At 36.5% G+C, this 27,972-nt stretch overlaps 3 protein-coding genes and 1 non-coding gene across 4 annotated transcripts; 1 reads left to right on the forward strand and 3 right to left on the reverse strand.

The window, feature by feature from the left end:
* Positions 1–10,787: 10,787 nt before the first annotated feature.
* On the reverse strand, positions 10,788–11,434 carry LOC103967487 (uncharacterized protein At4g14450, chloroplastic). The gene has a single exon (XM_009380738.3). It carries the CDS (start codon positions 11,417–11,419, stop codon positions 11,072–11,074), a length of 348 nt encoding a protein of 115 aa, XP_009379013.2. The 5' UTR covers positions 11,420–11,434; the 3' UTR covers positions 10,788–11,071.
* Positions 11,435–15,576: 4,142 nt separating this feature from the next.
* LOC103967488 (enoyl-CoA delta isomerase 2, peroxisomal-like) lies at positions 15,577–16,527 on the forward strand. The gene has a single exon (XM_009380739.3). The coding sequence runs from the start codon at positions 15,649–15,651 to the stop codon at positions 16,363–16,365; it is 717 nt and encodes a 238-aa protein (XP_009379014.2). The 5' UTR covers positions 15,577–15,648; the 3' UTR covers positions 16,366–16,527.
* A 2,208-nt stretch (positions 16,528–18,735) lies between these two features.
* Positions 18,736–18,861, reverse strand: LOC125472800. The gene has a single exon (XR_007254700.1). It is a non-coding gene; the product is annotated as a U11 spliceosomal RNA (small nuclear RNA).
* A 261-nt stretch (positions 18,862–19,122) lies between these two features.
* LOC103967489 (actin-related protein 9) lies at positions 19,123–26,956 on the reverse strand. Its single transcript, XM_018652409.2, has 20 exons — positions 26,811–26,956; positions 26,652–26,724; positions 26,384–26,493; positions 26,215–26,274; positions 26,054–26,119; positions 25,783–25,885; positions 25,434–25,642; positions 25,040–25,160; positions 23,793–23,857; positions 23,490–23,579; positions 22,954–23,004; positions 22,257–22,388; positions 21,256–21,345; positions 21,097–21,167; positions 20,800–20,999; positions 20,683–20,726; positions 20,546–20,595; positions 19,810–19,855; positions 19,646–19,696; positions 19,123–19,437 (listed from the first exon to the last, which is right to left on the reverse strand). Exons 1-20 carry the CDS (start codon positions 26,811–26,813, stop codon positions 19,294–19,296), a joined length of 1,779 nt encoding a protein of 592 aa, XP_018507925.1. The 5' UTR covers positions 26,814–26,956; the 3' UTR covers positions 19,123–19,293.
* Positions 26,957–27,972: the final 1,016 nt, after the last annotated feature.

The raw sequence follows: 27,972 nt of genomic DNA on the forward strand, positions 1-27,972 counted from the left end.
AACAGAAAAAAAGCACACAAATTTTCAGTTTGTGCTGTATATTTTATTCAAATGGAGTTATTGACGGAAACTAAACGGAAGGGCTTCATTGATATGCAGGTGTTCGATCTTATTTGACGAATTTGGCTAAAAAGCCTTAATCAAATGGTAGGCAAACTGCTTTGCAATTTGTATGTGCATCTTCTACATCTATTCCAATGAGGTCAACTGTCAAATTTCCCCAAAATTCTGATCCTGCATGCATAATATGTTGGATCCTTTAATTTCATGGAGATCTGGAAAATTTGAGGACAAAAGCATAAATCCATGGGAAAATTGGTTAAAAACTAGGGCAGGAATGGTGGTTTTGGTGATGATTTATGAATATATCTACTTTTTAGCTTGCAAGTTTGCTGTTTAGCTACAATTTAATTGATTTAGGTATTACTGGTACCTGCTCCTCTAATTCTCCTTTAGATTGACACGGCAACTTTGGCTTAATTAATATGAATATTGAATGATACATGAATAAATAATTGAAATTGGAAGTAAAAGACTTAAATAGTTATGAAATCAAATTTAACAACTAAAACACCGTAACATTGAATGATACCCTGATTAACAAGCATAGAAAGCAAACGAGGACATAATCACATCGACTACAACACTTGTGTTTCAATTCGACCACATTGAAATCCACGACAAGATTTTTATCGAGCCCATATATGCACCGTATTCTCAACTAGGTATGTATTCTCTTTCGTATCAATGAATATCGTACTTCTCTCTCTATATATATATAATAAAAAGCATATGTGTTTCAATTATGCATTTGAGTTTGCATTTTCTTATTTATAATTTTGATTAGTCTAAAATAAAATATTGCTTATACAAAAAATAATAAAACAAATGTAGGTGAGTTGGAACGCCTCCCTGTATATAACAACTCAGAGTCAGTGAACTCATTATTCATTTCCTATCATTATGTCTTGTGTGCCTTTTTCTTTTTTTCCCCAATATAAAAGGAATTATTGTTCAAGTCTTTTATTGGCTTAAGATGTTTGCAAAAGAAGAAAAATATGTTCTATGTTAAATGGAACATGGGAGCTATTTTTTACACATTTTTAAAACTTTTTACACGTTTTTATTCATTTTTAATAATTCAGTTAAATAGGTAAAATAGAACGGTAATTTTATTTTAATAAAAATGTGTAAAAGGCGAAAAAAAAGTGTTCATCATTCCTCCCACGCGTATGCATATATCCTCTGTCCTTTTCAAACATATAGGCTTATAGCTTGCCGTATGTGACTTTGGATTTAGTTTTGTCTACTAATTCTGTGGAAAAAGATGTCTACGAACGAAAACTTGACTGCACTGATGAAGGGCATTCGTCAAAAGTTAATGATGTAGTGGGAGCTGGTGACTTTGTTTTTATGCAGACAAAACTTAGCATAAAAAGCTTAATTCAGACTTGAGGGCTATCACCACACCACACATGGACATTCTCTCCCTACAAAAAGCAAGCAAACAATGACAAAAAGAGCAACGACCTAGTCACTAATTCATCGATAGCTATAGGCTTTGCATATATTATTTTGGTTTTCCTCTTCAGAGGAGAAGGTTTAGCGTGTAATAGTAGAGTTTGAAATTTATTGCAATGGAGAAGTAAAATAGAAACTTCAAACATTGACTGTAATACTTCATTTATAATATTTCACAACGAGTCCTCGTACTTTGTAAGTTAAGCGTTCCCTAAATATTGATGGTGCTCCACTTGTCTCGAAGACAAATATGTACTTATATTACATGTAGCATTCACATACTCTAATCAAATACAGATTATATTGATCGTCTTTCCATCGATACAAAACCCTAAATTCCTGGGCATCAAATATAAAATGAACATCAGTCATTTCCTTTATCTCAATTCTTTTGGGGACAGCATTAGAATTCAACGGGAGAAACGAAAACACCTTACTAGGGGCATAAGCACTCAATGTCCACATCCTTCTTCCGCCACTGCTCATGTGTTAGTAAATTTATACCCTCATGTCTCTCATTAACATAACGTGTATCACTATTTATCACAGTATACTGAGTGTACACATTCAAAGAGGGAGCAAAATCTCTCCCTATATGTGCATGGAAAAAAGTGAGTTACCAATCAAAGATTTGATAAATTTGCTTTCTCTTTTCTCAAAAGATTGTTTAAGGTCGAAGGATATGATAATAGTTAATCTCATACAGTAACTATTTAATCTTGCAGACCGAGTTCTGAAGCCATGCCGAGTCCAAACCATAAAATCATGGGGAAGACACTTCCATTTTGCAAGGGGCAGCTGGTTGGCAATGCATTTCATATGGAGATCACATGATTTCAGAAGGATTAGAAAACCCCATTTTCCTACCACTAATTATGTTAATTAGATTAGTTATCAAATTAACATGCATGTGGATCAAATGTGATTTAATGTGGTGGCCATTTTCGTTATGGCCTCTGTAAACTCCGCGAGTGCAGTATAACATGCATGCCTTTTCACTTTGTCTAATGCTTCTAGACCTTCTCCAATGCCTTCAAAGTCTGACGAACGTAAACTAAAGGGCACAAAAAAGACTTACAATTAGAGGACTAGAGAGAGAAGACCACCGCTTTGGCATGGAGATTGACTTCTATACATGGGTGCATTACTATTGTAGCCTCTCCTGCTAATGATATAATATATGTGTAAGTTTTTATTCACATGATGTTGTATCATTAACACGAAATCTCACGATAAAAGTGTATTTGTGTCATATAATGCTAACCTTATCGTGCACCTTTCCTTGATCATCATTGATTTTGTGTCTATTTACCAGCTTTCCCTATCATTTTAGATCCTTATCATGGATTTATGTGCCTTTGTTGCCCAAGATTATTATGAAAAACAAAAGCGCATGCATCATAAATCACAAAGAGTCGATTTGATTAGTTTTTTACTTTATCAAAGCACACAAACGAAGATATTGGCTGCTTGATTAGCAAAAGAAATTAATGCTCATTTTAGTCAACATTTTCGGCTAGTGCTAGTATGTACTTGTAGCATCACTCTACCTAATTACTAGTTCAAACGCAATATGCAAAGGCTCTTCCAATTTCGCACGGCAAAAATTAGCTAGTTGCATGCATGCAACGATAAATGCGAAAGGCGATCATCCACATCTGACCCTTTACATGCAAACGGTTGGAAATCGTTCATCATTCACACAAGAAAAACTAACCTACAATCAAAATGAAATAGCGACAATATCTCACGTAAATCATGCACCTTAATGCATTTTAACTTTCTCATTTGCTAGCAATAAGTGATTGACAATAAGATACTATTACAACATGCATTCACATTCCATGTAATTTGTTGAGAATGAATCCTACATTGATGAGAGGAGGGATGTTGCATGAGTTTATAAGTTAGTTGGGCTACTCTCCCTATTGTCAGTTGGTTTTATGGTGGAATCTCAACTTTCTTCATGGTATCAGAGTAGGTTATCTTACGTGTAAAGCCAGACAGCCACATGCGCTCTACGTTTGTGTGTCCATGTGTTAGGCTTGAAAATTCGCCACATGTGAATGGCGTGTTGAGAATGAATTCCACATTGGTGTGAGGAGGGACTATGCATGGATTTAGAAGTTAGTTGGGCTACTCTCTAAATTACCAATTGGTTTTATGGTGGAATCTCAACTTTCTTCATAAATCTTTCTCCATTTGTACATATGAGTGATTGACTTGAGCACAAGACTCAACGACATGTATTGTTGCGAATTGATTTTATAGCGAAACCTCAACTTTCTTCATAAATCTTTCTTCATTTATACGTATGAGCGATTGACCTGAGCACACTCAACGACATGTGCTGTTGACAATCAAATGTAGGGTCGCCTGCCTAGCCAATTCCACTCTTAGAAAAATAGCATGCCTCTTATCTTATCAAGTGGAGTAGTAAAGGAAAGGTCAAAAAGATAAAAACACACAAAAGAGATTGGTTTTGTGATGATCAAAGCTTTCGCGCTATTTGCATGTAAGTTTGTGTTAGGAGCCACTTTTTACTCGAGTGGGCCGGCTGTTCAACTTTTGCCACACAAATTACGTATTTGGCTTACTTTTTTGTTTCTTTAAATATATATATATATATATATATATATATATATATATATATATATATATATATCTCTCTCTCTCTCTCTCTCTCGGATATCACTCTCATGGAGGAGGTGGCCTAGTGTTGATGTTACTAGCTATTTACACTTATTTTTTTGTTTGTTAATTGGTTTGATTATTGATCCATAAACAACTCCGTAAGAATCAATCAACCTCTAATCATTTTGTATTTTAGTACTTGTTTTTGGCATCTCATAGGCCCATCTAATCTCTAATTACTTGTCTCGTCTTCCATTTTAATGTTCTCTTCTTTCACAAGTTTTAAATTATTGAAAAGAAAAACACTAGAGGGATAAAACGTGATCATGGAATAACTCCACTTAAAACATAATCTCACGACTTAAATTTAGTCCTCTCCAAACAATAAGATAAAAGTTCGTGATATAAGTACATCAACGTGAAAGACGGATTGTCTAGTCAAGTGAAACTGAATACGTACAAAAAGTCTTTATGTTTATGAGAAGTTTACGAATGACGTAATTTGAATATCTCTACCACGTATTTTCTCTCTAAGAAACGGCTGTCCCGTAGTGATGAAGGATATTGACAAACTTCTATTTCCTTGTTGAGCACATATAATAAGTAGATTTCAAACTTATTAAACATGTTTATCACGAAGTTATTTTTATTGACGACTCGTTCTTGAATTTGGAATCCGACTTTGACAATACTGGGTGGGCAGAATATCCGGTAAAAAATGGCAGTAGTTGTATCTTGGGTTGGCCATGGGCCGAACATGCTATTTTGGATCGGCCCAACATGGCCATGGTCATCCGTGGCCGATTTATGGAAACTCACACAAGAGAAACAAATATATTTAAAAAATGTAGCGTCTCAAGTGGTCATTTATCATAGTGGTGGAAAGATATTGAGCTCTTACATGACGACGTGAGTTAGAACCTTGTGGTTGGCTAATCTAACAAAAAATGTAGTATCATTTACACACCTCTTTTTACCTCCCGCACATTCTCATTAATTTTTTGTTATTAATCTCCTTTAATTCATTTGACCAGACGGCTGAAAATTGAGAAGAGTGTGTGGAGGTAAAATTTTGTGTGTAATAGCACCACCCTATTCAAAAATGGAAGCCTATGCATTAGTACAACAGGGCAATGCCTAGTATGCTCTCTAAGACTAGATTGGGTAACTTATCACCCAAACAGAATTGACCAAAGGGTTGGATGCAGGCCCAACTTTACCTGACTGGGCCAAAGGGTTGGGTCTTGCTGGTGCCGAAGTCATGAATATTTTTTTATAAATGAATCGAATTCGATGCAAGACTGAACGCATGGGCGTTAGTCAGAGATACAGTGTATGAATTTGATCTGGTCATCTCATCTCATATGTTCTGATAAGATGATGGAGGGCCACAATGTCACACCTCTTCCTCCACTCATTTTATTCAATTAATTCGAAATCCAAATAAAATCAGACAATAAAAGCATGGAATATTTGACTAGCTATGTATTTTTCTGTTATTATTTCATTTCGGTCCAAAGGTTCTCGGAGGAATCCCTTCCTCTATTGGAATATTTTCTTCTTTTTGACCATGTTATTTTCTTCATTTGCACATATGCCCCATATTCTTATTAAATTTCTTCTTCACGTGTTACATGCTCTCCAATAAATATAAATTAAACAACACTTCTTTAGTCAGGCCAATACCATTCAAACCAAATTATTCTTTTGTTTTTTACATTTCTTTTTTAATACTTGTGTGTGAACTAAGCGTGCTTTTAGTCTAGTAATAGTGACCAACATTAGAACTTGATGGATATAAAAGATAAATGTGTGTTTGAGTACCGCTTCAAAAAGCAAATAAGACTACTTCTTTTGGTTCCATTAGAAACATTGAACGCTTAACCGGTCATAAAACCCATATTTCTTTCCTTCCTCACCATAAAAAATTGATTGCATGTCAGCTCAACCATTAAGACGCGGGACAAATATGGAAGGATTGTTTCAAAGTGTCATAACATGACGTGAGACATAATTGGTGTTATTTTAAACGCGGACAAGTTAAAAGAGGAATATATTATTTAATCAAGAAAATTGATTGGAGAATTGAAAATTTGAAGATTAATTGTTTATTTGGTGCTATCATATCCTTGAAATGGATATTTTGGACCTTTCGAGAAGTTGGCGTGTTAATTTTGGTCCCACTGCATATAGATTTGAAGAGAACGATGAGATCACCAAGACTTGTTGCATGGCGACAAGCTCAGCATGAATTTGGGCGAATTATGTCGTTTAATGTGCGTAATTCGGGTTTCAATATTTTACGATCTTTTCTATATTTTGTTATCTGTTTATTTTTTTCCCTATTTGAAGTTAGGGTTTGTTAAGACTATTTCAACGACTTTTACGGTTGTATAACTTGTATTTTTTTCATCTTTCATATTATTAATCAAAATTCGACAATTTTTTTTAGTTCTTTGGTGTGACAACATCTTATTCAAGAATGACCGTTCGTGATCATTTTTATCTATAACTTCAGATGTGTCATAACAATTGCAGTTTTTAATTGCAAAACAAGACATGTGAGTGTAACGGTTGGTCAAGTTGGTCACTAACGCATCATAGATATCCAAAAATTTAATTAGTAATGTAATTATTCAATTTGGGTTTGCAATACCAAAATATCATGACTTAAAAAAAAGGATAATATAATATAAAACTCACAATGAGTTAATAATAATGTGGTTCAAATTTTCCTTTAACGAGAATTAAACTTACGACCTTTCACTTATAAGTGAAAAAAATATCACTAAATTGTAATCCTAAGTGGCTTTACGAACACAATTATTAGCAAAATGGTATTGTTCTGCAAAAAGGTGTCCACAATAGAATCGTCCCTCGCTTGGTCGTGCTCTGCATCTCCTAGCTTTATTAGAAAGCAAAACCAATGATTACGTCACTGACCACAAATTCCGTTCAGTTTGGGGATCTCTGGCTTTGAAATACATCATCAAAGTTGGCTCAAGGCATCTTTTATACTCTCATATGAACAAGCTTACGAAATCATATTAGACCATCTTCAATTGAATAAGGGTCAGAGGGCTCGTTTTAGCCCTCTGATCCTCCAATAAATTAATATTTTAATAAATAGTGCATGGTCATATTTCTAACCATCTTCAACCGAGGGCCAAAGGGCCATATGGCTCGTTTTAGTCCTGTAAAAAAAAGATGTCTCCAACTGAGGACCAAATGGCCAAACATAATTTATTATTTAAATTTAAAAACTACAACAACTTAAATTTAAAAACTACAACTTATGTTTTACAAATTAAATTTAAAAACTACAACAACTTAAATTTATAGGAAAAAAAAAAAGAGAATTTTTTAATATTTTTTTACAAATTTTGGCCTTTTTTTTTTTTAGCTATAAATAGGATGGATATTGGGCTATAATTCACACACCTTTGAATTCAATCTCTTTCAATTCAAGTTTACAATGAATTCCAACTTTGGATCTTCTTCGAATTCCAACTGGGGGTCCTCATCCAATTCCGAATAGGAAGAAAAATGGGCGCATATGAGACAAGAAGATGAAGAGTCTGATGAAGAAGATGAAGCATGGCGCAACACACAATATGTGGCAGCCATGGTTGCGGCCATGGTGTGTCAGCCAACTGAGGAACAACCTCAATGGGGTGGCTATGTTGCTGGTCACTCTTACAAATCACGAAACAAAGCGATGACGCATGCCAATCTAATGAACAACTACTTCAACCCCAACTCAGTGTACACAGAAGATGATTTCAGACGTCGTTTCCAGATGAGGCATCATGTCTTTGAGCATTTAGTTCATGATGTCCATCAGGTCAATCCATACTTTCAACAGAAGTTGGACAGAGCAGGCCACCCTGGTTTCTCACCTCATTAGAAGGGTATTGTTGCACTACGAATGATGGCCTATGTCTCCCCAGCTGATTTGATGGATGAAACCCCATGGTATGTCTGAGTCTACATGCCTTGATACTCTTGCTAAATTCTGTAACACAATTGTTCAGCTTTACAAAGAGGAGTACCTTCGCGAGCCAAATCAAGAAGATATGGATCGGCTCCTTCGTAAAGCTGAAGACTGTGGGTTTCCGGGCATGATAGGGTCATTAGACTGCATGCATTGGAATTGGAAAAACTGTCCCACCGGATGGCAAGGAGACTTTAGCGAAAGGTCAAGAAAGCCAACTATTGTGTTAGAGGCGGTTGCCTCGTATGACACATGGATTTGGCATGCTTTCTTTGGAGTCCCTGGATCCCAAAATGACATTACAGTTCTTGGGCGTTCACCCTCTTCAATAACTTGACAGAAGGTAAATCACCTTAACTTGACTACTACATCAAAGACCGTTAGTACAATATGGGGTATTACTTGGCAGATAGCATCTACCCAAAGTGGGTGACACTTGTCCAAGCAATTCCAAACCCTAAAAATGACGCCGAAAAGTGTTTTACCTTACATCAAGAGGCATAATAGAAAGATGTTGAGAGAGCTTTTGGTGTTCTACAAGCACAGTGAAAGATCATCAAGGAACCAGCAAGAGGGTGGAGTCGAGAAAATTTGGACTCAATCATGATGTCTTGCATCATATTACACAACATGATTGTGGAGGATGAGCGAGACGAGTATATTGATGGAGAGTCTGATGACGACCAAGAGGATCCAAATAGGTCAAGAAGGGCTCGTGCAATAATATATGATGGGCCTACTTTGCCTTTCAATCCAAGAATTGATAGTATTTCTATAAATGAGTACATGAGGTGCTATAGGATCATACGTTCCCGTGCCACAAACAAGTACCTACAACAGGATCTTGTTGCACATCTTTGGGCCAAAAGAAGCATGGAGTAGGCGTTTAAGTTTTATGTTGTTAAATATTTTTAAAAATGTTGTTTAAGTTTCATGTTGTTAAATGTTTTTTTTTATGTTGTATAATTTTTATGTTGGTTAATTTTATTTAATGTTGTTTCATGTTACTTAATTTAATTTAATGTTGTATAATGGCTTAGGAAGTTATAGGAAATTTATATCAACACAAGACATAAAAAGATAACACAAAATTTGTTTCGTTTTGGTCTTTATATATTTTATTTATTTTTTTTTTGTAAGGGTTTTTATCACAAATAGTCCATGAAATTTGCCCTCACCATCAATATGGTCTCTGAAATTGAAAATCAATCAATGTAGTTTCTGAAAATAAGTATCGCAAATCAATATGGTCCTTTTGTCACAATTTTATTAAAAATTCCGTTAAGTGTTGATGTGACACATAAATGGACCCCAAAAGATTTACAAGTTTGTATCACAAATGGTCCCTGAAATTTACTTACATCATCAAGATGTTGTCTGAAATTGACTCACATCATCAAGATGATCCCTAAAATTGAAAATCGATGAATGTAATCCTTGAAAATAGTTGTCGCAATCACTATGATTCTTCCGCCACAATTCTGTAAAACGTTTTGTTATGTGTTGATGTGAGTTTAATAATTAATTAAAAATTTGTCTAAATACCTTTTTGCACAATAGAATTTTTTTCTTATAGTAGGAGTGTGTAAAGATGGGTGTTTTGAGATTTTTTTTTTTAGAGAATAGACAATGACTGAGGTAGAAGAATGTAGATTGAGATGATAGGTGATTGCAGGACTAAGTTTTTGGGTTCACAACTTTTTATTAACTATTAAATTATTAAACCTATTTGTAATTTTTTTTAAATTTAATTAGACTTGTGTGATCCATTTATGTGTCACATCAGCACATAACAAAATTTTTTGACAGAATTGTGACACAAGGACATCATTGACTTGGGACACTTGCTTGCAAGACTACATTGTTCGATTTTCAATTTCAAGGACCATTTTGACGTCGCAGGTCAATTTTAGGATCATTTCATGTCGCAGGTCAATTTCAATGACCATTTGTGAGAAGAAAATGACTTATGAGACCCATTTATGTGCCACATCAGTACTTAGCAGAATTGTTAAGAGAATTGTGACGAAATGACCACATTGATTTACGACATCTATTTTCAGAGACTCTATTGATTGATTTTCAATTTTAGGGACAATCTTGATGGTGATGGTCAATTTCAAGGACCATTTGTGATTAAAAAAAAAAAACCTTTTTTTTAATTACTAACAATATTATCTATAATAAAGGAGAGGGGCTGAGTTTAACCTCACAATAGGCTAGTAATAATGTGGTTCAAATTCTCTTTTGGTAAAAATCAAATCTAAAACTTCTTATTTATAAGTGAAAAAAATATCATTAGATTGTAGTACTAAGTACTTATTTTGTTAGTGTTAATCAGGTAAAATATTGGAAATTGGACAACTTTGTAAGGCCAAAAAGAATTAGACAACTTTTGGAATAACTCAAACTTTATACAATGGAACCCTTTGACTGAATCATGACCGTTGGATTCAATGATTCACCAAAGCATCCCCCTTCCACCACGAAAATGGCATCTCATGAACTTTTCCCCCAACCCCTAATTCCCCCTCTGATTTTAGAAAATTATAGTAAACAGCTTCATGAGTAGGATTTAAATTTGACTCCATCCATTTTAAACTCTCAATCCAATTCCTCGCATTCTGATAAATACAAATTGATATAAGAGTTAATTCAATTCAATTTATATTCTGATTATACACACATTACGTATTGATAAAGGAATCATAGCATTAATCAACAAACGAACCCAAATAGGAATTAGCAAATTTTCTAGGGGAATATGTACGAAACAATTGGCAAAATCAGGTGCATGCTTGATCACAAATCGACTAAGATGAACGCATATACACCGTTAGATGAGATCTACACAGACTGTTTTTACAAATTAATAAGGGTCCATCAGAACCCTTCTAAATTAGATTGAATCCGGCTGACCAACTACACAGGAACGAAAGGCCGGACCATCTGAGCCGGCTCGTAGCAAAACGGAGCCGCAGGGTGCTGCCACTTCTTGAACACCGCCACCTGCGCCGACTTGTCAGCCTCCGCGCCCTGATGATGGTGGCGCGGGAGCTCCTTCTGCTGGTGCTGGCGCTGGTACCGCGAGTCGTCACGGGATTTGGTCTCGATCGGTTGATCGGGGGAGACAAGAGGGGAGAGGAGGGGGATGGCGACATTCCAATCGGGGACGCGGTCTATTTGAAGGGAAGACGGGGGCGGGGCTCGCCGCTGGAGGCGGCTGGGCTGGCGGCGGTTGCCGGAACTCGGTCGCGGTGCTTCTGCCATTGATTTGATTTGGCTGAGATCTCGGACGGGAGAGAGAGAGCGCGATGGATTTGGGATTTGGTGTGCAACAGATGGAACTACGTAAGGAAGTGGTGAGGGGGTGTGAATATGTATAAGCGAGGGAGAGGGAGGAGAGAGAAAGGCGTATGGTTGGCACGCGGCTTTGGCTCCTTCAAGCCCCGACTTTGGCTGTATCACTCCAACAAAATACGACTCTCAAACACACGGAACGCGCGTTAATTTTTACTTCGTTTTGGGTACGTTTTGGTTTAACCGATTTTCCAGATTTTCAACATTTGAAGACTGAATTGGTTTTTTTTCACTTTTTAAGAAATAAAAAACAATTTGGTTTTTTGTTTACCTTATCACCAAACTGGATTTAACATTCACGTCACTCACACACATCATAAGCGGAGAAATGTTGGAGTTTAGGGGTTTACAAGACCCATGATTCTGATCACGGTCACATATTCTCAATCAAATCAAATTCATCACAACCAAGAATTGGAACGATCTCGAGCGAATTCGCTCCTGAAATTTGGATTCTAGGGTTAGGGGAAGCAAGGAGCATAGAGAAATAAGGTCGGACTCGGTGGGAAGATTTTTGGTTTGAATCCAAGTTGAGCAAGAACAAACCAGTAGAGGAGAAAATTGAGTTTTCTCGCTTCAGGTATATGGATTTGGATCCTCTCCTGATCCCCTCCCTTGGGATCCGGGATCAAGACATAAGGGTCGTTCATTAAAGATCGTGCATCTATAATTAAATGTTTTTAACGTAAAACAAGATTGCTTTATTGTTAAAAATATAAAAAGTATTTAATTGTGGCTGCACGATCTTTGATGAACGGTTCTTGTGCCTTGATCCTCGAGATCCCCAGAGAGGGATCCGGAGAGGATCCAAATCCCAGGTATATGATGTCGAAGGGAGTGGACGATCGCTCGGAAACTCAGCAAACCGAAGAGACATTCAAGACTTGTAATAACACAAACTAAGCGAGGGCAAAATTGGAACTACACTGACACTGTGCTTATGGACAATATTTTAGTGCATTAATATATATTTGATTTGTGTGACATAGAAATTAGGCTAATTAGGGCTAGTTGCAGTCTTTATTTGGTTTGATTAAACCTCGAACAACAACACTTCGTACCACTACAACATCATGGTTTTGGTTTAGGCATCAAACCATTGGCATAACTAATCACTTAGTGATTAATTTGGACTGGTTTAACTAAGTTATTATCCAATTTCAATCAGGCAGTAGTAAAGTTATTTTGATCGAAAGACTCAAAATTAGTGAAAAAGAGACCTAAATAGGAAGGATGCGTGCAAGGGGATTCTCTATGTTCAGATGTTGTTAGCCTTGGTTGGCTTCCTTTGCTCTTTTGGCTACAGCCCTGGAAATGAAATGCTTCTAATTTTCAAAAAAAAAAAAAAAAAAAAAAAAAAAAAAAAGGAAACTTCGTACTGAAAGTTAGGTAATGATTGAGAAGTTGTTTACCCATTAAATGTAAAGAAATTTTGAGAAGGGGAGATAGATGAATGTAAAAACTAACCAAACCACTCGAATTATTATTTTATTTTTTGTAAACCAATCAGGTTATTTAGTTTGGCCTTTTTGAATAGTTCATATGATTTAAGTTTCAAATAACAAGTTAAACTTAGGGGTGGGTTCGAATTCATTCGGTTCGGTTTTTGCCAAAACTGAAATTTCGGTTCAGTTTGATTCGGTTCAATTTTTTTTTCAGTTTTTTTTTTTTTTTTTCAGTTTGGTTTTTCTTTTTTGTTTGGTTTTGTTCGCTTTTGGTTTTTCTTATTTTATAAAACTTGATATTTTTTAATATGGAGTTTAGAAAAGAGGCTTGCATTGTTAGATAATAATAAGAAAATGGGAAAGTGGAAAGTGGGAAGGTAGTATATATACAATATCATATAAACCAATTCTATTCTATCAACAACATCAACTGCAAAGAAAAATGATCACCGTATTCATTAAAAAAAACAAACAAATAGATAAGTCTTTCCAAGTTCCAAAGTCTTCCAAAACTTTCTTTTATAACCAATGAAATATCCTCCCTAATTGAACCAATACCTTGAAAAAGCCTTAGGCTTAGTTTCAAACTTGGCAACAAAGTTTTACAAAAGAAACATTAGGGGCATACATTTATAAAGTGTAAAGAGATTCGGTTCGGTTCGGTTTCCCAAACCTCCAAAATTGAAACTAAGCCAATAAGGTTCGGTTTTTTTTTTTTTTTTTTTTTTTTTTTTTCAATTTCGGTTCAGTGTTTAGTCAGATTTTTTTCGATTTTTGGTTTCTAAACCCACCCCTACTTGAACTTGACTTATTTGAAAAATAAAATAAAACAAAATAAACAGTTGAAAGAAAAAAACTTGCGCGCCTAAACGAAGATCCCATCATGAAATGCATCAACTAAATGAAAACAATGCAACAATTTCAACGTTTTACGCGTATGTCAATGGTGAAGCTTCCCTTCTCCTCCCAAACTTTAACAATGGAATATCGGAAAGTGCAGACAATCTGAGGATGAGTACATGTACTAGTGGATACACTGTTAATTTCTACTTCCATGTTCAAACCTTTATCATCTCCTACAATTATTGTAATTGTTTTGAACTCTTTATTTAATAATAATAAAATAAAAATATGAAGCTGAGCCGAAAAGCGAGTAGGCAGCTGGAGCTACGACCGAGCCAACAAAACCTCCCAACCGAAAGGCATCTAGATTTTACGCTACCAATTTAGACGTGGGCCCCACCACCGACTGTTTTGGGCATTACCGTGTAACGCTTGCAGCTTGCAGTTTTTGCTCCCCTGGATTTTGACCTTTTTTTATTAATTAGTTTATTATTATTATTATTATCTGGTTGGACGACATCAAAAAAGAACGACGTGTCAACTATCTCCGACCAACAGCTCTGATGATGGTTACGTGGTCACTTGTAAGCCTTAATCAACACCATTAAAACTAATGGTGTTGATTAAGGCTTACAAGTGACCACGTAACCAATATCAGAGCCGTTGGGAAAATTACAGAAATACCTAGTCCTCTAGCATTTGGGAAAATTACAGAAATACCTAGTCAAACCAGATAGTCTCTGTCTCAAAGGGTATAAACGTCATTTTCCCAGAATACTCGCATATTTAATTATTTACTAGCCTCTCTGCACGCACTAACGTGCGTGCGTGCAAGAGGCATTTTTGCATAAGTATGCTAAATTTCTAGGACCAAAAATATGAATACAAAGAGAGAGCCCCATGATTTACACAGAGAAAATCCCCAAATGCAAACTTTCTCTTTTGAACATCCTTGTATGATGACCTAGGTGAAAAGCATTTTGAGCTCATCAATTCCGGCATATCGAACTCTTCCTTGTCGGTGAGAGCTCCGGCGATCATTCTCTGCTTCCTCGCCTAGACTTGTTGCATTCGCTCGTCCACCGTGTCCTGCAATGCGCAAAGCAAATCTTTTTGAGCTTCTCAATCGCTCGTGTTTCGGGATCAGTTGTCCAATGCGATGAATTCTCATGATCGCTTGCCCCTCTCCTCGACTGCAGGATTCCACCACGGATCCTAAAAAAGGGCAAAGACGATGTTTTTAACATCAGGGATGAAATGATTAGTGTTACCAGAAACATCCAAATTATAGCTACAAAGATGGGGGTTTTCATGGACGTCAGCAACACCTGAAACATAATACATTCCCAAAATATTCTAACTAGCAAGAAGATTGCTGACAAACTATGACAGCAAAGAAACAGAATGTGATCCTTGTAGCTTACCATTTCCCCTTCGGTGTCGTTGAACTTGTTCAAAACCCTCTCCCTCTTTTCTTCATAGGGGACTCCGAGAGATCCAATAAAATTGACCACCCCTTTGCAACATCCATCAATGTTGTAATTAAATTATTGCCAATGCCCAATTAAAAACAAATAATATTATTCAAGAGGGAAATAAATACCATTATAATTAAATTTTAGAGAAAAAGGGAAAGAGGTAAAAAGTTAGGCGAAAGAGTACAAAACTATGGAGTCAGCGCCAAATCTTTCCCGGTCTTTCAAACCCAAACTAAACCGGGTACGAACCGGATTGGTTGGTATTTGCAAGTGTGACCCGATTACGAATAAACAAAAAAGTCATAATAAAAAAAAAGATAACGAGAAAACCAAGACACAACCCAAAGGACTCTCCTCAGCTGCAGCAAAAGCAATGTGCACATTAGAGAAGCGCGGCGATCTCTTCTTCCTAACCCTCACCGGAGACGACGACCACCGCCTCGGCCTCCCAATCATCGACTCCCTCCTCTCCGCCATCGCCGAAGCCAAGTCCCAAGCCACGCGCGGCTCCGTCCTCATCACCACCGCCCAAGGCAAGTTCTTCTCTAATGGCTTCGACCTCGGCTGGGCCCAATCCGCCGGCTCCGCCACCGCTGCCCGTGCCCGCCTCAATCAAATGGTCCTCGCCTTCAAGCCGGTCGTCGTCGCGCTCCTCTCGCTCCCGATGCCGACGATCGCCGCAGTCCAAGGCCACGCCGCCGCAGCCGGCTTCTTGTTCGCCCTGAGCCACGATTACTTCCTGATGAGGCGCGACAGAGGTGTGCTGTACATGAGCGAGGTCGATTTGGGGCTGCCGTTCCCGGACTACTTCACGGCGGCGTTTCGGTCGAAGATCGGGTCGGTGTCGGGTCGGAGGGACGTGATGCTGAGGGGGATGAAGGTGAAGGGAGAGGAGGCGGTGAAAATGGGGATCGTGGAGTCGGCGCACGATAGCGCGGAGAGCACGGTGGAGGCTGCGGTGCGCCTGGGGGAGCAGTTGGGGAAGAGGAAGTGGAACGGCGACGTTTACGCGGAGATCAGGAAGAGCTTGTATCCGGAGTTGTGTGGAGTGCTTGGAGTGGCGATTGCTACTCCAAAGGCAAAGCTCTGAGTCTGTCATCTTCTCCGATTTAGTGGGGCATTTAGGGAATAATTTGAAACTCAAGAGGTTTGAATTGAAATTTGATGATTTCAGTGGTCAAATGTGTGAATCATTTTATGTAAGACTACATAAGAAAGCTAAGGAAATAAGAAATAGATTATTTACCCTCAATTTTCTTTCGAAATGTGGCTGAAAATTTTCACTTTGCAGTAAGTGCTAGTGCCAATAACAACACTCATTAAAATATGTGTAAAAGTGATCTTGGACGTTTATCGGAAATAAATTTGTTCTAGGCAATGTATATATGCTCACATTTACGTTTAGCACCAATTGAAGGTTGTTCAGATGGTTCGTTTTAGCTTTCTGGTTCTCTAAGAAATTAATATTTTAATGAACAAGACCATATTTCTTACTATATCCAACCAAGGGTCAAACATAATTTATTACTAAAATTTAAAAGCTACAACAACTTAAATTAAATGTAAGATAATTAAATATTTAAAATAAAATTGTGAAAACACTTCGTCGTAGTAATTGTCACATCCCACATCGACCAACGGATAGGGGGTGATGTGCACCCACGACTGCGCACTCTTTCACTGTTGAATTTTAATTAGTTCTAGTTTAGTTTTAATTTATTCACTTTTTCTCATCACTTACCCTTATGGTTAGGTCACCTCAAGGTGTCGCCCATCACAACTCGATTCGAAGTCCAATTGGACTTTCCAGGTCTGGATGTGTCAGTAATTGGCACCGCTTTCATGTCTACTTGTGACGGTTAATAGTTGTATATTAAATTAATTTTTTAATTTAAGTGTCCAAATACTAGTACAGCTTAGTTTGAGATAGTTACATGTATAAATGCACATTTACCATCTCTAATAGGAAGCTTATATTTGGGGCACCCATTATATTTGTCCCACATCGGGAGAGAATTGAGCAAGCAAAAACTTGCATGTGTGACACCCATTATATTTGTCCCAGATCAATTATGGGAGAGGTTTGAGCAATCAAACATGCTTATAAAAGCAACATCCCCACATAAAACCAATCACCTTTTTGGGCCTTAATTAAATATTATTTTTAAATTTTTGGCCAAAAAAAATGTAAAAAAAATAAAAAGTAACGGCTAGCTGATGTCAACTAGCCATTGAGATTCAAAATTTTTAGCCCGTCCAATTGGCCCTTTGACCCTTTTTTGTCCAGTGGGGCCCACGAGCCCTTTGGCCTGACCTCAATTGGAGACGATTTTAAGGTTATTTTCGGCCTTCTGGACTTTTCGGTTGGAGATGGTCTTAAATTAAATGTCCTTCCTACACGAGTGCCCTATGGAGAGAGTGTTCACGTGAATAATGTACTAAAGTGTTTCCTATTCAATTAAATTCTTGGCGTGCTATCACTTTATAATAAGTGCTTCTAAAGAAGTTGAAGCATCACCAAAAAGATGTAAAGCAATGCCAATTTGTTTTTAGAGCCCTCATGTTTCTTTATTTTTCTTCACTTATTAATTATTATTTCTTCAATTTTGACCCACTTGATTTTGTAAATAACAAAAAACCATTTTGATTTGACATCTCCATTAGTCGGTTGGAATAAGAGACTTTTCAAAATGTTATTTTGTAATATCAACTATAAAAATGAAATTTGACATTTTAGTTTGACATGCCAAATAGGGTTTCATCATGCCTTCAAATTTTACCACATGGCATTCTATCAGGAATTTGATTCCTGTTTTAGACATTTGACATTTTTATTGGAGATGCTTTAAAAATATTACTTTTTAGACCACCAAAGAATCGCCTCCCCGTTTGTATTATTGGATTGCCTTCCTCCTGAAATCAAATTGAAATACTAATCATAGATTATGAATTACAAGCCGTCTAATCTGTGTACGTCTATTATTTGGGAGCCCAGAATTAGAGGGGATGGGACACGTTTGGCACTTGGTAGTGACTAGGCCACTCCTGCCAAACTAGTTGATTTAAATGACTTGTTGAGTCATATTGTAGAGAAGCTCGCTTGCATTCAATGCACAGTTTTAATAGCGTCTTTTATTTGTGATTCGTACAACTAAGAGGAGAGAGAAGACAAAATGTAAAAAAAAATAAAAATAAAAAACTGTATCACTTGCTTGTGTTTGGTAAGAATCATTGCCATATGGTGCATTGAGCACGTGAGAGATCTATCTAACTGGCGGAGGCTTCTAAGAACATCTCCAACCAAACCTTCAAATTTCACTTTAGATTTGAAGGCATGAAAGAACAACTTTCGTAGCCGATACGGATGTTAAACTGTTTTGTGAAGGGAAAAGAGGATGTCTGTTAAATAAATCATCGAAGGACATTTCTAAAGTGTGAAAAATATTGTGAGTAATAAAAATGGAGGGTGGGCCAAAGCGAGCCAACCCTAGGAACTCCCACAAATTATGTCAGCCATATGTCTTGATATCCATACGGCACTCACCAATCAAGGGTGAGTGGCATATTTAGCCAACTGACCCTTTTAAACCCCAGAATATCCCCACCGCCTCCATTTTGTACCACGTCCTTCCTCGCCCCTCTTCGTTTCATCGATGTGGGACTGGAGTAAGTGAAATTTTAAGCCAATTTGGCCCCTACCCTAAACTACATAAACCTAATAGTTTAACAAGTAAATTGCTTGAAGGTTAGTTCATAGGGCATACTGGCAGCTACCTAGTAATTTAAGTTGAGATAAATGGCAATTTACTCTTGTTTTAACAAAGGAAAATGATTAACGCTTTTAGAGTAGTAAAAAGAAAGATGCATTGCCTCTTTACGGGCACCCAATGCTTTCGTCTGAAAGACTAAATAAGTTACAGAGTCGGTTAACTGCCAAAGCCCCGACTAACATTGACATTACTAGGGAGCCGATAGCATCTTCAATTAAGTTCATGTAATTAAGAGCAGGTGTCACCTTCTACGAATTAATGTAACACATTGCCTGTGCTTGAAGAAAATAAGAGTCCTTGTACTTTCTCCCACTTCCAATGTGAATCCCATTGCGAATCCAGTCGTCACGATGTATCCAAGCATCCCGACCAATATCAAGAATTCCAAGAATCTGTTGTGAAGCACAGTACATGCTAAGTTGGTAACTTGATGAAAAGTGCAACCAGCAAAAGACACGTTTGGTGGATGCCATTAGCCACAGACAGACAACTAAAACAAGCGCACAAGTATATACTAAAACGGTAACCTCTCCCTACAATCACCAACTACATAAGATGCATACAACTATGTATTAAAAAGGTAGAGGATGCTTGACTTACCGCACCACCTTTCCATGGTACAAAAGTTGGATTTGATCTTGATTGCAAGACCTATTTAACATGATATAGACCACATATGAAAAACTATGGTCGAGTTTATTTCGGTTACAAGAAAAAAAAAAGAAAAGGATTAAAACCATCGAGGATATAAGTAATAAACTAACCTCAACAGTATCAATCGCTTCATTTGAAGGAATTGCATGTAAAACCCTGCCAAAAGGAGAATGATAATTTAATCTTATAAGGGTGTCTGTATCTCTTGCGTGAACGGTCCATCCCCATTCAATAGCCTTTATTAAATAAGCACACGGGCATATCAAGCTCGCATAAGTATCCAATTTTATTGGTGTGTACTTAAAAACCAGAAATTCAGCAGAAAGTTGTGCTAGGGTCAACGTAAAGAGGGGCACACAGCAAACAACTTTTCCAAGCATGGAGACTGAGACCTATGAACTAAAAACTCGCCATCCCAACAACTACTATTCATCTTGCATTGTGCAAACACGAAGCTTAATTGCCTAAGCTATGAGTTTATGAACATAAACCACAAGTCTAACTTAGCAAAATTCTACGCCAAGGAATCAAACTCCACATTGGTGGGTTTCTCTAAAGGAAGTTGAGGTTACACCCAAAACCAATTGGCAGTGGGAGGAGTAACCATACTCATGATTCCATTCAAGGTTTCCTTAACTTTCCAATGTGAGACAACTCTCCATGCACCCTCACGTGTGGCGATACTCGAGGCAAACACATGGAGAACACATTGGGTGACATAGACACGTGTATTGTTGGGATTCACAAGTGGGCGAACCTGGCTCTGATACCGTATTAGAACATCATAAGCATAACCATAATCACAAATATTAATCAAATAAGTAGGCTTGTTTAAGATGAACTGACCTTTCCTCCACTGCAGGAACAAGACCTCTTGTCAAAGCCACTCCACCAATCTAAAACATGAAATAGGTCATTTCTTCATTTCTACACCAAGTAAGCAAATATAGAAACACATTGTATATCTTAAGTGACAAACTCACCAATAGTATACTGCAGAACAATTTTCTTTGGAGGTCTATACGTCCTGTCAACAAACCACCAAGTGGTGCTTAGGTATCAGATAGAAAAGCATTGTAAGTGACACTCTAGAAACCTACCTGTTGAAAGAATGCTACTCGTTATGGCTTCTGCAAGGCCAATTTTTTCTTCTTTCTTTGGTTTAGCTGAAAAAGCTGGGTAGCTGTCCCACATTGGATACCCGGTATTCATGCTGGAAAACAAGCCATCTGACATTTCAGGTCTTCTGGGAAATTCCATGTGCCACGTATCTTCTAGCATGTCTTCATAGTCACGAAACCTATGCAATTAACCAATCGAATATTTATCAAGAATGACTAATTTATCCCAATTATTATTATGTTGCAGAGAAGTTTAGCTTGGAAAACATTACTGACCAAACACTTGGCGGTGGAGGATATGCATCTGGGACCAAAAGCATTGGGAAGAACAAACCCATAGGAGGGACCTATGCAACATAAAATTATAATAAATTTTGTTCCCTGAAAGTTATATTTTAGGATTAAGGCAGCTATAATTCACTTTAAGAGACACACATTGAGAGCAGTTAATCTTGTCTTATGAGATCCAGCTGGCATGCCATCTTCATAAGAATGAACTACACCAACAGCATCAAGCTCCCCCTCCTGTATAAAGGAAACTAAGTAATTTGAAAAGCAAAACCCAAGAACCAAGGTAAAGGACCCTTGTCCAACACATTCTACACTATTTGGCCATACACTCCATTCAATTCAATTACTAAAATATAGCCTTTTAAATCAAGCACTCGATAATAAACCTTCTTTCAACATGAAGGGACTTTGACAGACCTGAATATATGATTACGTTATAGAGAATTAGCTTCACATCTGTGTTCTATAGATGATTCACCATGACCTGAAAAGCTTTCTTTTAACTTTTCATTGCACTGTGAAACCTCAAATTGTATACTAGATCTTCATATATTCTGGAAAGAAAATATGATTGGCTCGTTACTTATAATAATTTTTTTTTTTCAAACAAAACATACAGGGGGAGAAAACAAACTTATAAAAAGGAAAACCACCTATTGGATCAAAGTTATGAAATAAGACATAACATATGTGTGCGTTGTCTTGTAGGTAGTCCTCACGAGATAATTACATTAATTGAAAACTGAACACAGAAATATTATACATACATACAACCCCACTAGAGTGTAGGGTGGCCAAAAAAATCTAGATGGCATCATACACAACATTACTGAAGGTATAACCTAGTTTAAGAGAATCATCACTAGCATGATAGTGTGATACTCAACCTGCCTCTCTTTGGGACGTCATGTCTACAACCAATGTTCCAATTCATCTAGACTAGCGGGAGCTCTGTAATAATTTTTGTTTTTTGGTACTTTTAAGCATCTTTTGGCTTTCCTCAGATGGACTTCTTGTCCATATGTATATGCATGCATGTATTACTGGCGTGAATCATGTATCACTAAAAGAAACTAGGGCAGATGACAGAAGATACATTACATAGAAAATCCAAGACCAAACAAGAAACAAGTAAGAGAACTAACTTTAATCTCACAATAAGACTCTTTTAGTCTGTTAAGCATCAAGAGATCTATCGGCTTGGTGAACATGTCAGTACGAATTTGTGGCCATGTCTGATGATGTCTTTGAGTCCAAAGAAGGCATCTTGAAATGTCCTGAAAAAATACACATACAATTTAACTTCACAAAGAAAAGGTTGGATGGAACATGAAACTTGTTAAATCAACATTTATTTCATTAACGGGAAATTAAAAGGTAAAGAAAGAGGTTACAAGATGAGCAAGTTAACAAAGAAGAACTAAAAGGCCTTTGCAGTGGAATAAATACATGATGGCAGAATTAGCCCAGTGCTGATGTGCTAAAGAGGAATTGATGCACCATCACATTGTAAGCACAAACTGAAGGAATTTGAAGGACATACCAATTCAAAAGAATAAAACATGATATATATCACCATCAAGAGAGAAGAAAAATTTGAGAAGCAAATACGCAAAAGAACAAGTGTGATGAAGAGTAAGATATGAATCATGCGATGAATCGTAAAAATAAAGACTTCAAGCTTTGCATCATTAAGAAACAGCTACTGAGTGTGAACATCATCTTTTTAGGGTTTTAGTTAACATGGATGAGCAACAGTTACAGAAACAAGGGTAGAATATTTATTTCATTCTTGTAGCTACTAGCTAGTCAAAACTTCAGAAATTCTAAAACAGAACCCACCTCTCCACCAAAAGGTAAAGTTTTCTCTGTATGAGGTAAAGCTGCTCCATCCTGGACAACAGAAGAGACAAACGATACATTATCATAAGTGGAAGACCAACTCTAATGATTTAGGCATAATTCAGCATGCTATTGATATAAGACCAAAAAGCTACAAAAGGAGTTAGTTTTTCTTTTATTTATTCAGCATGAAATTTTATAAAGGATGTTTAAAAGTAATAACACACTTGCGAAAGAAAAGAGAGATGGCAGTGACAGTGTAAAGTAACCTCATTTGAGGGATCCCTTAATTGAAGCTCACACACACGCACACTCATTTGCTAAATCCAATACATATACATACATGCATACACACACATACAAAAGTGATTTTAGGAAATGCCTCTAACTGAATAACTAAGCATGCATTTTTTCATGTTGGTTCTGAAAGCATGAACAGATATGCAGGGACTGTATGGAATGATATATTTATGCTTTTTGAGTTTCTTTCTTTATGTTAAATAGATGGGAAGAGAAGGTATGGAAATGGCAGTTACCTCAATGCAAATAACTGATGTCACCTGAGCACCCATCTTAACAACACAAGCTGTTGATAATCCATTCCCAAAAGCTGCAGCTAGACCTTCCTGTGGTAACGAACACAATAAAATCATCATGTACAAGGGTGAGACCATGAAGAGTCAGTGACACACAACAATTTGTACTGCAAAAATAGGAAATCATCAATTGAGGAAAAAGATTGTCAATAGCACTGAGAAAAAAATAGAAAAGTTAAATGATAACTCTAATTGTGGCATTATCTCATTGAGCATAGATTTATACAGAAAAAATTTCCCCACCTGATGTACCACTGCTGAGCTAAAACGCAAGTCACGCAAGACTATTGACAACAATTCCTTTATTTCTGCTTGGAGAAAATGACAAATTATAAAATATGACCATAGTTTCCCAAGGCAATGTTTTTATATATTCAAGCAAACAATAAATTTCCATAAACAGAATTAGAATAGGCCAAGATAAATAAAAAAAATCACAGAAGCGCAAGGGAGTATAAACTGTATGATACATTGTTGTTATGGTTAAAGGATGTATCATTTAGTACATTGACATGATTTCCGTTTCACATAAAAAGACACTACTGATTGCACAACAGGTGTGAGATGAATCATAAATCCAAGGCAAAATGGTGAAGTTGTATTTTGTCTTTAAAGTTAGATAAAGATGGTTACACCCTACAGTTACACCTAATGTGTCAGATAAACATTGTAAAGTAAATTGCAGTGCCACCTAGTATATTGGAAAACACAGTTCACACTTCCTTGTGGAAAGGCATTACAAAACCAACTAGCAGAGACCTTTAAATAGATAACACCAATTAGATAGAAGGACATTGTTATGAACAGAAAGCTACAAACTACAACATGATATGCAAATTATCACCACTACGTATTGTAACAATAATAACAAGTTGTTTCAGTAATAGCAGAGTCCAAACATTTCTATATCCAAATTGTGTAGTCCCCTGGTAAAATTGATATCAGCTCAACGAAACTTATAAGCTCTTTGAGAAGGATGCAAAACGGGGGTTTTGATAAAAGCATTTTTTTTCTTATAGGATAAACTGATAATGAGGAAGGATATGTCCAACTTGGATAATGAGGAAGGATATGTCGAACTTCAAGTTGAAACAGGCTAGTTCTAAATGAATTTTTCTTGTTGTCACTAGTATACTTAGGAAGAACCTCTTCTTCAGTGAGATGGAAAAAAATTCTTTACATAAAGTTACGGTTATCCATATAAGTTCTGATTGACACACATCATTCATCAAGTAAAAGGATTTGCAGATCGTGTAGCACTCACCTTGTGTTAGCAAATATTTCCACTAAAACAGAAGAAGTAAAATACCTAGATAAAGTAGGAATGCATTTCTAAAAAATAGAAACAGTTGGCAATCCTAAATGGCAGTGGATACAAATTTTGAAATAAAAACAACTTATAGCCATGGAAGTCCAATGACTAAGACAGACAAATGTGAGGACAAAGGAGTAATTTCTCAATCTAAAGAACAGACTACAATTTTGAGTACCTCGATTATCAAATGTTTCTGGAAGGACGAGCATAGCTGCATACTTGTGTCTTTCATGTAGAGGGATGTGCAGTTTCTCTGTCAAAATAAAATCCCAAATAGCATGTACGTCTTCAAGTACCTAACAAAACATGCAAAATGTAAATGAGATTCAGTATCTCATGAAAATTAGAAACTTTTACTTTTATGTATTGAATAATGCATTAAAGCATAAAAGTTTAAATTACTAGATTTTCTCAATTTATTGTGATGAAACATGTCACATGTCATCCCAAAAATTTCTTAGGAGAAGATGTAATCAGAACCCATGTGAAGTTGAAATTCTACAATGGCAACTCAACCAAAGTCGATTCATATCTCTGAGTTAAAATGATAATGAAAACAGGAACTGTACCTGCTGCATGGGATAATGTAGCGAAATATTTAGGTGACCTCTACGTATAGGACGATGTAAGGTATATGGTGCCATGGGGGATATTTTTAGTGCTTCCTCACCATAGATGACCTTTTTGTATTTGTGATTGCTAGAGCCAAGCTCCTCAGTATTTGCATCTCTGTGCTGGCCTAAAGACTCGCTAGTTGTGCCTTTATTCTCTGAACTTTCTGCACAGTTAACATGACTATTTGAGGAAATGTGTGCCAAATAAGACAATATCGGTTGCAGTGGAATAATATCAAGTTAAATGTCCATACACGCAATCAAGAAAAGTAGAACAACTGATATACAAGGACTCTTGTATGACCTAATGCTGAAGACGAACTAGGTTCCTTTTGGTACACATCTGTCCAATCAAATGATGTGTCCTTTCTACTATTCTGTGGATTAAGTCCATCAACGCGTCCCATCTGCACATCAGCTTCATCATTTCATTTTCAATGAACAAAACACATAATCACCAATGTCCAAATCATAAAGATCAAGCTCCTTTTACATTGGTAGGGAAGGTGCATAGCGCACTATCTGTATGAAAACGAACAAACACAATGCTAATTTCAAGCAGAAAATATGCGTACCTTGCGTGGGTAAGAATTATTTCCAACCTCTTCATCTATAAACGGAATCTTCAAGAACGACGCAATCTTCAAAATGGCAGAAACAATAAAGCTTAAATTCAAACTCCAAATACAAATCTAACAAGTTAACGCATCAAACAAAGCAATGCGCATAGACTCACCATATCGTAGGCCTTTTCCCGCTCCATGTACTGCGTAGTCGTAACTTGAGTATTGAGCAGCTGAAACCCAAAAGCAATCCAAAAGAAACTAAAAACATCAACAATCAATCGCGACCGAACCCTACGAAACACTAAAATAGTACGTAAAGTTTAAGGAACAACACGAAACCTGGTCTTGAACATTTCTCCTGGGCTCCTGCGTGGTGTGCCATGCGATGCAATGTGGAATATTAAGAGGGGTGTCCTTCGAAGCAAGGCCAATTCTGATGTTTGCAGAACCTGAGCTCCCAAAACAACAACAACCCAAAATTGAAAGGACAAAAATTAGTGACTAAAATTTGAAATGGGGATGTGGGTTTTGCGATTTGCTTTGTAAACTTTGATGGGTTTATGCTGAAAAATCGAATGGAGCTGTAAAAAAGTGGGAAATTAGGTACCTGGGTTGATGATGACCAGATTGGATCCTCGCTCGGAGAGCAGCTGTGAGGGAACCACGGATTTCAGGTAATCCTGGGAAGTAGCAAGGCACAAGCTGTGTAAATTACAACGAGAGATAGATAGATAGATAGATAGAGAGTGAGAGAGAGGGTCCATACCATGGAGCTTCAAATGGCGGTTCGCCTCCTTGATGTTGCTTCGCTTTGTGTGTTTCACTGCTTACGGTGAGTCTCTTGTTTTCCTCTATTTATTTCTGGGTCTGGAAAATGGGTCGTCACGGGCCAACCTTCTATTTCAACCCAAGCCTGGTCTGAACCAGACCGATTTAATATCTTAGGAAACCGGAGCTAATTTTTCAACAAACTCAAATAAGTAATTAATTACCAAACAAATTTTCAATTAAAAAAAAAAGTAATTAATTACCAAACAAATTTTTAATTAAAAAAATAAAAAATAAAAAATGAAAAACGAAATAGTTATCAAACTGTTCTTAAGTATTGCCATGATTGAGATTTGGTTAGAACATTACAACATTAATGAAATAAAATAAATAAATAAATAAAACATTACAACATAACAAGTTGTTAGTTAAGGGTTTTTTTTTTCTTTCTCCAATTGGATTTTTGGAGTTATAAAATTTATAATTATTAGTATGTTTTACCTAATTTAATAAAAATTAACTAGAGGGTAAAAAAACATTTATTGTGACTGATTTTGACCTAATATCACTTTTGATTTATGTGACTACCCTATTTCAATAGCACATATGATAAAAGTTTAGGTTATTCCTCTTCATCTGCCAAGTCCCGACCATCTTATTATTTTTAATTTTGCCAATATGAACACAATTTTTTTCATTGACACTTTAAGGTCATTTTTAATTGTGGTCAAGTTAATTGATGGATTATTTACATATGTGGGCTAATCAGCTGACTAGGATGGACAATATGTCATTGTCAACCTCTTACGTATTAAGTTTGACTCTTCCGGTAAATTAAAAATATAAAATTATGGATTTTAACACAAATTATTTCTGAAATTAAACTATCCTATGATGGTCTTTAAAATATAAATTTGATTAATAATGTCTTTGAATATGAGTGTCATACATCAATCTAACCGTGCTTTACAATCCAATCCTATCAAAAATATTTTTATATGCTGATGTGACATTTGTATAGACCCATTTACCCAATCAATCAATACTATTTATTAACAAAACATTGCTTGTCAACCTCTTTTTCAAAATTGTCCTTCCATACATTAACATAAAGAAAACACAAACTAATAAAATGAGAATAAGATAAGGATAAAACAGTA

Source organism: the organism of the source record quoted next, unplaced genomic scaffold, assembly GCF_019419815.1.
Source record: "Pyrus x bretschneideri cultivar Hongxiangsu unplaced genomic scaffold, Pyrus_bretschneideri_v1 Contig73, whole genome shotgun sequence".
Lineage (NCBI taxonomy): Eukaryota > Viridiplantae > Streptophyta > Magnoliopsida > Rosales > Rosaceae > Pyrus > Pyrus x bretschneideri.